Source organism: Poecile atricapillus, chromosome 1, assembly GCF_030490865.1.
Source record: "Poecile atricapillus isolate bPoeAtr1 chromosome 1, bPoeAtr1.hap1, whole genome shotgun sequence".
Lineage (NCBI taxonomy): Eukaryota > Metazoa > Chordata > Aves > Passeriformes > Paridae > Poecile > Poecile atricapillus.
The window spans coordinates 69407515-69419175 of record NC_081249.1 but is presented as its reverse complement, the minus strand read 5'-3'; the positions used below and the strand labels follow the sequence as shown (position 1 = coordinate 69419175).

Sequence of the window (11661 nt, the reverse complement as noted above, 5' to 3'; positions counted from 1 at the left end):
CGTCACCTGGAGAGGGAGAATCCCTCAGGCCGCGCGCCCGTTGTGCCAGCAGGCAAGGCACGGCCAGCAGCCCGCCGTGTGGCTCCTCGGTAAGAGGAAAGAGGTACGAGACTCTCGTGGAGGGAAACCGCTTGGGATCCTGCTGGGACGGGCGGTGCTTTGCCCTCGGCCCCGCGATGCGGGAGAAGGCTCGAGGTGCAGCCCGGCAGAGCGCTCGAGAGCCGGGCGGCCCCGGGGCGGGGGCTGGCCCGTGTGCCGGGGGGCACCTGCCGCCCGCCACCCCCCGCCGCGGGCGGTTAACGCCCCTCGCCGCCCCGGCCCCGGCGCTGCGCCCCGCCGGACACGGCGCTCGGCCGCCCGCGGCTCCGCCGCCCCCGCGCTCCATCCCGCCACCCCTCCCTTCCTCCGCCGCCCGCAGCACCGGCTGCCCCTCCGCCTCCCCGGCCCGGCCGGCAGCGCTACCCAGGATGCTCCGCGCCGGCGCAGGCGCGGCCGCTCAGGAAGAGGAAAATGGCATAAACAACCCCGAGCGCCGGGACCGCTGAGGAGGAGGAGGCGCCGCCGCCGCCCCGGGCCGCGCGGCCCCTTTAAGAGGCGCGGAGTCGCCCCCTCCTCCTCCTCCTCCTGCCCCTTCCGGAGCCGGACCCGGGGTGACGGCGGTCCCCGCGCCCCTTCCCCCTGCCCGCCCCCTTCCCCATGGTGCCGACCCCGGCGGCGGGGCGGTTGCCATGAACAGCAGCGGCCTGCCCTGCTCGTCGCCGTCGCCGGTGGTGGGGCCGCCGCCGGGGGCGGGGGTCGGCGTGGCGGGTCCGGCGGCCGGCGGGGCGGGGGCCGGCGGCGGCGGCGGCGCCGTGAAGCTGAAGTTCTGCCGCTACTACGCCAAGGACAAGACCTGCTTCTACGGCGAGGAGTGCCAGTTCCTGCATGAGGAGCCGGGCGCCGCCCCCGCCGGCCCGGGGCCCGCCGCACCCCCCCTCGGCGGGCTCCCGCTCGGCATCCCCCCACCCGCTGCCGCCGCCGGGCCGGGCTACTCGGCGCACGGGGCCAGCTCGGGCCCGGCGGCAGCGGTGGTGGGGCCTAAGAAAGCCGAGCTGGGGGCGGGAGGCGGCGGAGGCGGCGGCGGCGGCGGGGGGCTGGATGGCCCGCGGCTGGCGAGTGAGTGCGGCGGGGCGGCCCGGGGGTGGGGGCGCTGCCGGGAGGGGGCGGCGGGCGGCGCGTTGTTCCTCATCCCCGACACGCTGCGGTGCTGCCGGAAACAAATAACAACAGCCATGGTGGTGGCGGGGGACCCCGGGCCGCCCGGCCGGCTGCGGCCGTCCCGCACGGGCGGACTGGGGCTGTGCCGGCTGCCCGGAGCAGGCCCGGCCCGTACCGATGGGAAGGAGCGGGCAGGTGTTCGTGGGAAGGAGCTCCGTCTGTGTGGCTTTAAAGGGACTCCCGGGCACCTATCCATCCGTCCCTCTAGCGCTAGGTTTGGTGCAGGTTCTCGGGTGCTGCCTGCCCGGAGTCAGGCCGGGCGCAGGGAGACGGCGCTTTGCGGAGCGGTACCCTTGGATAAGCTCTTCCGAACAGCGTATATTGAGTGTCGGCTCTTGGAAGTTTTAAATGCTCCAGCTAAAATACAGTGTTAAAATAACCAGCAAATATATAATATATATATATATATAAATTGCGACACACCTCATCATGAGAATTAATTTCTTTATGTTGAGGGTGGCAGAGCATTGGAACGGGCTGCCCAGAGAGATTATGGAATCCCCGTGTCTGGAAACGTTCAAACCCCGCCTAGACGGGTTTCTCTGTAACCTGCTCTAGGTGATCCTGCCTTGGCAGGGGGAGTTGAGCTAGATGATCCCCAGATCCCTTCTAACCTTAATCCTTAATGTTGCTATGATTCTGTGATAGATGCCTACGTTATTTACTGCTGTGAGCGGAAATTGTTTCAAAATTTCTTTCTGAGATATTCCAGCCCTCATGTGCAGCCCCTTTTTCAAATGGTGAGAGTTCAGATAGCCTGTATGTCATGCTGAGCTGCGCTGCTGGTGCTGGTTGGTTGTGCATGCTCCTGATGTGCAGGCTGATAGTTAGATGGAGCTAGTAGTAAACTGATTTTAATAGCCATTTGTTTTGTAGGTGAAGCAGCATTTGGCAGGCTAGGAAAACATGCTCCTTCAGAAAAGCCATGCCTCTTTACATGAGTATATTAAGCTTGGCTGCATTATTGATTTTTGACACAAACCTAGCATTTATTTACATTAAATGCTTTAGCTACTAAATGGTCACAGCCATACTTTTCTCTGATAGTAAGATGCAACCATGCTGAACATCCTGTATGTAGGTTTTTAGTGCTTGATAAATCTTTCAGGATCCTGCAACTGTTATTTTGCCAGGTGTGGTGAGCTGGTGCCGCTGAGTCTTATCTCTGCAGTTGGTAGCTTCTCAGTGTCTTGCATTAACACAACACTGTCTCCTCTTTCAGGAGGAGTACTGCATAATGCTTTCTATTAAAACTCTTCCAGATTTTTGTTAAACTTCAGTTATTCAAGGTGAAGACTCTCTTGCCTTTCTTTTTTTTTTTTTTTCCTTTCTTTTTAACTAATTAAACAGGAATATGGTGGAGTGATTTAGCAGCAATAATTCAATCTTTGTTAATTTTTCTTCTGGATGGAGTTAGGTATGAAACGCTTTTTCTCTATGTGAAAGAAACTGCTTATGGGATCAGACTCGGGGAGAGGATGCATAATTTAGTTTGCAGCTAGAAACTCATTTGTGAAGGATGCTTTTTCGTCTAAGAAAAAGTTAAAAAAAAATTGCCCATGCCCTGAATCTAAGGCAAGAACTTTCAGAATTTGTGTGTACTTTGGGGTTAATGCTGCTGAACCGTTTGATTATTTGAAACACTTGATTCTATTGAATGTGCTTGCTGCAGTTGTACCCAGTTGAGGAGTGAGAGCATCAAGAATGGAGAAGCCCACTATGATGCTGTCAGTGTTTGTCTGCTGGGAGGGCCACATTGCTTGTTGTAGGGGGCAAAAGCTTCGACTGGTAGAAGATCTTGAAGAACACTAGCCAGGAAAAAGAGCCCAGAAAAGCAGGACAGGGAAATTTAAGGTGAAAAGCCAGGAAATGGGTCTAGTCTCACTTCTAAATTTCTTTGCTTTGGGATGCATTTGTGAAAAAAGTAAAGAAAGTAATTCTTTAAAATCTGGAATTTATATGTATAGGTACTGACAAGCTAATGTCTAAATTTCTTACCTTGCTGATGTCCTGTGGTATTAACAGTATGATTTCTAAGTGGGTGGAATGAAAGTTTTATTTCTGTGGGTGTAGGAAGTAAGACAAAGTCTTATTTAAAAAGTTCTGAGGTTAAGAATATGAAATTGGGTATTGCCAAAAATCACCTGACTGTACAGTCACTACTGTCTAATTCAGAAGTATTTGGTAGTCTTAATGTGACTGTGGATGCCACCTTCTCTTGCTCCTTCCTCACTGGACACCAGCCTCATTCAGTACACAGAGCAGATAATGCTCATTGACTAATTAACTGGGTAGTCCTATTTATTGTTAAAAGTGGGTCAGTGCCTCATTCTAACATGCGTGTTACTCTAATCCTGCTTTGAGTACAGGATTATTAATTTACTTATAGGTTTTTCTGTGGTAATCACAAGGACTCCCCAAATACCAACTTATTTTTACCACATGGGTGGTAGGAATGTTGAGTGATGAGGAGATGGTGAACAGTGAAAATGCAAGAAAGATTCCAGTGTGGAAGTATTTCACTATTAGAATAAGAAGAGGAACGAGCAGCTGACATCCTCAGAGCTAACCAAGAGTTTCTCAGGTGATGTGTGGTTAAGCTATTCTGTGCCCATAGATGTTTTGAGTGTTAACATCTGACAGAATTCCAGAAGTGATCAGATAGTCTTGGAAGAAAACTCTATTTGAGATTGTTAAATACAAAAAATTTCCCATCTCTGGATCAGACTCGTGTTTCCCTACATATATATGGCTGAAAGCCTGCTGGGAAATCTTCCTTTATCCTTGCCTCTTACATATGCTTTTTTCCACATACCTACTGCAGTCCGATGTCACGAGATGAGGTAGTGGGCTTAATGGTATGGGTTTCTGTTTCTGAGGAGCAAGACCATGCCCATGAGTTCTACCCACTCTCAGAAGGTAGCATTGCTGTTCACTGCCCCCAGACTATTTGACATGGAGCAGGTGTTCAAAGCACCATTCCTGCTTCTTCCACCAGAGTTGGGTGCTCAGCCTTCTTCATGGTTCACCTTCCAAGAATAAGGTGGCCAGCTGACTGCGTACAGAATAGGAAATGTAGTTGATGTTGCTTATCTAAAATTTTATTTTAAAAAATTAATCCTTTTTACTTAGAAGTTCTGTGACAAAATAAGGGAGAAAGCAAAATAATGCATTTTCTCCAAATTTGGTAGCTGCTTAAATTTGCACATGGTGCTTTTCTAATACATGTATGTCCCATGTGTTAGAAGGCTACAGAGGGAACAGAGGTGGGGAAATGACTAGTACTTGCTGTTCAGGGGGAAATAGATGATTGATTAACAGGATTTAAAGGAGTAGCCAATGGAAGGATGGGCAGAGAGCACAGCAGCATGAAGAATTTCTCTTCTATGTGCCTTCTGTTCTCTGTGGCACTTTGCAGCTCCTGTAAGCAGCAGACCAGCAGCCTGCTTTGCTGCATGCTGTGCGCTCATTCCTAGGCCACCATCCCTTCTCAGTGCTGCCTGAGGAAGGTCTAGAGGGAGGCATTGTGGTATTAAAATGTATCATGCTTTTACATGAATCAGACAAGTTAAAGTTGCATGGACAGCTGCCATTGTATTTGTTAGCTTTCAGGTAGTTGAACGGGTGTAATACTCTTTTGCATGTAGACCTCATACTATATATCGATAGATACAAGCTGAAGTATGGCTCCAAACGTTTGCTAATTTCTGCCCCATTTTTTGCTCTGAAGTTCATATGAGTACTATGTATTCATAGTACTCACCCTTTCTTCTGGCTTCTGATTCCTATAAAACACTGGGGTGCTGGGCTGAGGAGTTCCAGGTGTGCTCTGATCCCAATACTGGCTGTGGAGCTGCCTGTGAGGAGCTGGCCATGGGGGCAGTGCTGCTGCTGCATGAGATTCCAGTGCCAGAGCCTAGCCCACCCTCTCACTGTAACATGTTTGCATCTGGTACTCTGCTAGAAAGCCTTTTGCAAAACCCTCCTAGGAAATCTGTAGTTGGAAAACAGGCCTGTGTTTCTGCAAGGTGGCATTTTTCTGTGGCTGCTGAGAATAGCCCATTTGTGAATAGATTTTATTGCCAGCCTGCAAGAAGGTGGAAAGGGACATCAAGGCTTGGCATGTGTTGGGTTGCCCTAATAAAAGCATTATGTTTGTTTTCACAGCCCTAATAAAAGCATTATTTCTGTTTTCATAGCCAACCACCTAGTGTCTAGTCAGGGCAGTAGTGGCCACTGCTGTAGCAATTCCATATGCAATTGCTCCGTGGTTAGTTTAGTGAGCATTACAGCTTAGGTTCTGTTAAATCCCTAAATGCGCTAGGCTTGGAGTGGAAAGACAGACATTTGTGAATTTTCTGCTTTTCAAAGGATGTTTGATTCTTTACCAGTACATTCCTTTTTTAGACAAGATGAAGCAGCTAATACAGATAAAATGGAAAGATAGCTATTCATCAAAACAGACACTAAAGGTAATCTGCTGGATTACACTTCTTAATGCAGTGAAACTGGTCATGGTTATTCTAAAAGTGGATTTTTCTTGTTTTTGGTAGCATTTCAGTATTTACAGGTTGAAGTGTTTAGAAACAGTTGTATGAAACTTTTAAGTACAAGTATAGTTGCAGTATGCCACATACTCCTCACTTTTCCTGGGGTTTGTTTCTTCTCCACTTCTGTGGAGAAAATACGTATTATAGTAAAGGTGTATGGTTGAGAATTCTTTTTCCAAACATGTTTGTACTTTCTGTGTATTAGTTGTGTACCTTAGTTGGGTTGTTTTTCTTTCAGAGGTATCTCCCCTTTTAATTTTCTTTATGCCTTTTCCAGGAGTTGACAGGTCATAAAATTTTTATCTTGTTTTGCTCTGAATGTTTTCAAGAAATGGGAAAACAATTCTTAGCATTTGGAGACTGATACAATTGAGGATTGAAGAGTAAAACTAATAACCAGTTAGAGATGCATGAGAGGAAATGAAAATTATTGAGTTCACTTAATCACTTTTTGTCTCATATGTTAGCTCCAGAAATCAGGCAATTAGACATGGGTTTTCTTTTTGTTTTTATGTGTTTCATGTGGAAATAACAGAATCACAGACTATTCTGAGTTGGAAGGGACCCACAAGGATCATTGAGTCCAACTGTTAAATGAATGGCCTGTGAGAGTAAAATGATTCAGGGGAGCTAAGGAAAAGGAAAGAGAAGGAAAGTATTCTCAATCTGCAAAGTTATGTGGGATTTTGAGGGCAGTGTAACTTAAAATTACACTATTAATTTGCTTTGATTTTATCTGTTTATATACCTTGCAGGTTTTTGTTATTGTACTGGAAATCATTCAGAGTCCCAGTATTTCACAAGAATTGTGGATATCTGAGGAGTATTGGTAATTACTCGTTTCTGGTAGAACCCACCCTGTGCTGGCTACTGAAGAATAGTGTAGCAGTATTACACTTGTCATTCTTTTCCTGCTTCAAAGACAAACATGAAAAGGAATGTTAGTTTGGGGGTACTTAGATGAGCAAACTCTCTGCTATATCTTAATAATTGGAAGCTTGTGTTTCAAGATTGATGACATCCCTATTTAATTTCTGTCTAGCAGGTATTAGAAACTGATTTTTTTAGGTACAGCTGTAGGAGTGATTTGAATGTCCAGAAAATAGTGATTCTGAGGATTAGCTCAGAAAGGTTTCCATGTATAAGGAACCAGCTAGAAGCAAATTTAGACTGCTGCAAGAAAAGTGAACAAATGGTAAGTGAGGCTAGGGTAATAGACACAATCATTTCTGTAGATCCTCCAAAGCAGAAAAAATAATCTTGGTTGTGAGGCAGCTGATGAAAAGGGATCAGTGCAGGGATTTAGATAGTAAGCTGATGTTTTCTGGTTTGTTGCTTTCTAGTAAAGATGTAATGCTTTGTGCCCCTAGAAAAATGGTGTGGTGAATCACTGTGTATGGACATGAGCTGAAATTGATCACTCTTTTGTGTGTTTGTAGGCTTTATGAGTCTTTGAGTAGTTAAAAAAGTTCCAGTTATGTGGTTGCCTTGTTTGATCCTCTGAGATGTTTTGTGCTTAGAACTTGTATTTTTCAATTTGCTTTTAAACAGCCTTTTACTCTTGACCTTTTTTAAATTTCAGAATAGAGATTTAGAAACAAAGCACAGATGTATAAAAATGAGAGCAGAGGCCCACATTACACAAGTTGTTGTCAAGTTTGTCATACAATGTGTGATTCCTGTGGTTTATGGATAGAGTCAACTTCAGCTGGTCTACTGCTGAGGCAAATGGCAGGAAGACTTTTCCTTTCTTTTATGCATTCTCCCCAGCTGCTATGAAAAATATCCTTATGTTCTCTTCAGGTTATCTGCACCTGCTTCATGCAATTATTTTTAAAAAAGTTGAGTTTAGGTTGGAGGCTATTAAAACAAAAGCTTAAATGTTTGAAAAAAATTGATGAAATTTATTGAATTGTTCAGTGCAATATTTTAGGTATAATAAAAGATCTTGGAGAGGGTTAGCTCTGAAAGCTATGGTGTTGAGTAATTGTATCACTTTAAATTGCTGTTTCTGATAACAGAATAATTCTGATTACTCTTGAGAAAGTATCAACTTTAATTTGTATTATCACTGTGCTTTTGGACTTGGTCCATGACAAGGAGTCCAGCTGCTCTGGACTCTGTAATAAGACTTTTACAGAGCAGAAGGATGGCACCTATGCTGTTTTTCTGTCTTCATCAGATACTTCTATGGTATGTGCAGTATATATTAAAAAAAAAAAAAAAAAAAAAGACAGCCCAGCCATTTAATATTATGGTAAAGGTAGCTGTTTTCCTTTGCTTGCCCGTGAATATCTCTTCGTGTAGTGGGAGTGTTTGTAAATAAGACGGCATTTCCCAAACTGTTTTGCTTCTTATCTGCCTTTCTGCCAATTTGGTTCATTTGTGCTGTCTGCCCTTCAACTGCATTCTGTCACAGTGTCCTAACCCAGGCGTGTGCTTTTATTTTTGCCTCTCATGCCTGGAAGCGTCGTTCATTTTCTTTGTCTGGTGCCTCTATTTCAGAGATTCCTAGACTGTGTTTCAAAAACATTGCATTAAATGAGAGAGGCATAAAAACAGCAGAGAATTCAATTTCCCTAACAAGTTCCAAGTAAGAGCACTGTAGAGAAGAGAAAATGACACTGAGGTATACAAGTAAGGTTAGCACCACTGGCACAGGATTTCCTGGTGTACGGAAATGTAAATGTCAGTACAAAAAGGAAAACAAGTTTAAGCTCCTCTGACACCTTAGTGGTTCTAGGTGACTAAAATGACACAAATCTTAAATGACTTGCTTTGATGAGCTTTGTATAAATGTTTTATTGTTTTTTTTCTCAATATTAGGATAGCTATATCTGTAAATTTCTTTGGAGATATGGACCTGTAATTTTTACTGCTTTATATCTAGCTGACATAGCACCTTGTCCTTAGGATGCACATGTATGCAGTGAACCTATGATTCTGTTTACCAGCATGTGAAAAGTGCAGTTGCAGTGCTGAGAGTTTAAATCAAGATTATATATAAACTTTTTAGCCAGCCTAAAAATAACTGTATATTTAGCAAAAGAGAACTAATAGCAAAATGAATGTTCTATTATCTTGCCAGACGTCTTTAAAATATTGTTTTGAAATTTGTCAGCTAAATCTGTCGTGGCCTTACTTTAGCCCATTCATTTGGGGAGTAATACATCACATTATTGGAAAGGATCCTTTTTTATATTAAGAACAATGTCTGAGATCATCAGTGCTGATACCAGATTCATAAAAAAAGTAGTCTAGGATAATACAGTATTTGTTTACTGGTTAGTGAAATCATAGAATGAAAATATCAGAAAATCTTTTCAGGTAATATTTGCATTCTGATAGTGTTGATGTTAGACAAGACAAGCATTAAACTACAGCTCACTGAAACCGACCCCTTCAGTTGAAGCATATGTGCTGAGTTCATGGCAGTACTACTCATGTGATGAGATACTTTGTTTCTGAAAAATGTCATTGTAATGAGTAAGGCAAAAGTAACTATCTTATTTTTACTTTTTTTTTCCTCTTTGGTGTCTGCATCTGGCGGGAAGCCTACTTTCTGCTAAAATTCTGTGGGAGACGAATTATATAAGAAGATATTTATTTTTAATTGCAGTTGTCACATTAGGCTGCAGTGTTACTCACCAAGCGAGAAATGTATTAGATAATATGTGTATAAAAAGTAGAAAACTTCGTCTTAATTTCTCAAGATCTTCTATTTAATTTCTTTCCAGAATTGCCAGGATGTACCTTCTGTCTTGAATATTGATGGAATTTAGAAATTTGTTCTATTTTCGCACAGGTGCTTACATAATGTGTTAGCATTTTTTTCCCCTCTGGATTTTTTGTTGTTCGCTTGCACATCCATCTTTATTCAGACCTGCCTGGTCAGCTTTTCTGCTTTTACAAGGAAGTTGTTGCTTCTCTCCAAGGAAGAGCCTGTTGAAAATATGTACTGCTTCAATGCATGGATAGTGCTGCTGCACAACAGAAAAGATTATTCCTTTTTAAAAAAAATAGCTAATTCAAGGTTTCCCTAGAGTTGCCTAAACTTACGTGAAGTTGTAATCAATGTTTTAAAAGAGAGAAGGTAGACATCAGAAGAAGTTCACTGGTATTTTAATAGCATGGTGTATGGGATATTTTTAAGTGTTTGATGGCAGTTGTTCTATAGGAAAGATTTGGATGGATAAATCAAATGCAGAGAGTGATGTGAATTAGTAAACACATAAGAATAAGAACTCTGAGGATTAAGTTGCTTTTTTTTTCTAGCCAAGGCTTCCACTTTTTTAATACTGCACTACTTGTGTGGTAAGGTGTGCCCACTTCTGCAGGCCTTTTATGGGTTTCTTATGATAAATAATTTTTCTAAACTACTGTGGTCTTCAAGAAGTGAGAATTTCTGATTTGCTAAATGTTTGGCAGAAGGAAGAGAAGGTTTTCTGCTTCTCATAGAGAAGGCCAGGTGACAAATACAGTAAAAATGCTTTGGCTGTTCAGGTGTTTCCTGGGCTATCAGCAGTGTACAAGCTGAATGTTCTGAACACAAATGGAGTATGTATTGAACACTTATTTTTTTCACTCTATAAGTAATGCAAGAATTACTTTTTTCATCTTTTCTACAGGCTTAATTTTCTTGCTAATTGCTACAGGGAAGTCAGTTTAAGGAAGCTAGTATTGAATTTTCTTACGAAGGCTATAGTTATACTTGCCATTTCCAGAGCATTCTGTTCTAAACCTGAGCTACTGCCAAGAAAACTGCCCTCTGCTCCACTGAGCGTACTTTTGATGGGTTTCTTTTGATTGTTCCTGTGGAATATGCTTTTTTGTCCTCTGGGTCCCTCTGCTAGCAGTATGTTTCTAGACTGCTTGGAAGAGGGCAATAAAAATCCTTGGCATTGAAAACAATTTTGAAATTGCTGTGGTACCAGTGGAACTGAACTCTGCGGAGGTGGGTCAGCGCTGTAGTACAGCAATTTGTTGGGGTGGCACAGGGAGGCTGATTGGTAGGGCCAAACCATAGCACTTCAGTACAGAGATGATCTCCCTGCAGCTAGATAAAATAAAATGTTCTGGAGTAGCTTCTGCTGTTTGAAGTGCCCAGTTAGATATCACTGTGCCAATAGCCTAAATTGTAGCTTTGAGCAGCTTCAAGTGTCTTGGTTTGGCTTGCATAGCAAATACCACCAGTAGAAAGGCTGCAGTGTCAAAGATCCCAGCACCATTCTCAGCCTTGCTTAGCTCTGGGGTTGCTGCCCAAAGCCTGCTCCTGCCTGCAGCTTGACCTGCCTGGCACTGAGGATGTTTCAGCCAGAGCAGGAGCAGAGCACCTGGTGCTGTGTCTGTGCCCTGGCAAGGTTACTGTCACAGGTTCAAGTGCTTGGTTTGGATAGTGGGTGACTGAGCTCTACCCACAAAACTTTTAAGTTTTCATTTGCTTCTTCCCAGTTTGAAGGATTTTGTGCATTAAGTGTATTTGTTCAAGGGAGAAATGGAGGTACCTGAATTCTCATGATGACTTGAACAGGGGGAGAAGCAGAAAGAATAGCCTTTTTCTTAATTCTTCAAAAGAGCCTGAAAAATTTGTAAAGCTGATGGTGTCATCTGAGTGTGTATCTTGCTAGTTTGTTAGAAATCGGATAGATTCTATAATTTCTGGCAAAGGCATAAGATGAAGTATGAGATATACTGCTGAAATTGTATAGTGTAGCTTGAAATGATGGCTGCTCCTGGAAATAAAACAGTTTTTCCTGGTCAGTCAAGGTGTAGCATAAAATCTCCAGGAATTTTTGGTAACAGCTGAAGTAGAGGCAGGGGAAGCTATATTAGAAATGTATTTTTAGAATAAATA

General features: G+C 43.8%; 1 protein-coding gene across 10 annotated transcripts in view; it reads left to right on the top strand.

The window, feature by feature from the left end:
- The first annotated feature begins 515 nt into the window (after positions 1-515).
- The window catches only part of PAN3 (poly(A) specific ribonuclease subunit PAN3), a 103268-nt gene continuing 92122 nt past the window's right edge, over positions 516-11661 (top strand). For all 10 annotated transcript variants that reach the window (XR_009276496.1, XR_009276500.1, XM_058828859.1 and 7 more), the window contains exon 1: positions 516-1155. Coding sequence is in view for 8 of the 10 variants with exons in the window: in XM_058828859.1 (XP_058684842.1) it covers positions 729-1155 (427 nt within the window). In the remaining 2 variants the exon portion in view is untranslated. The remainder of the gene's footprint in view (positions 1156-11661) is intronic.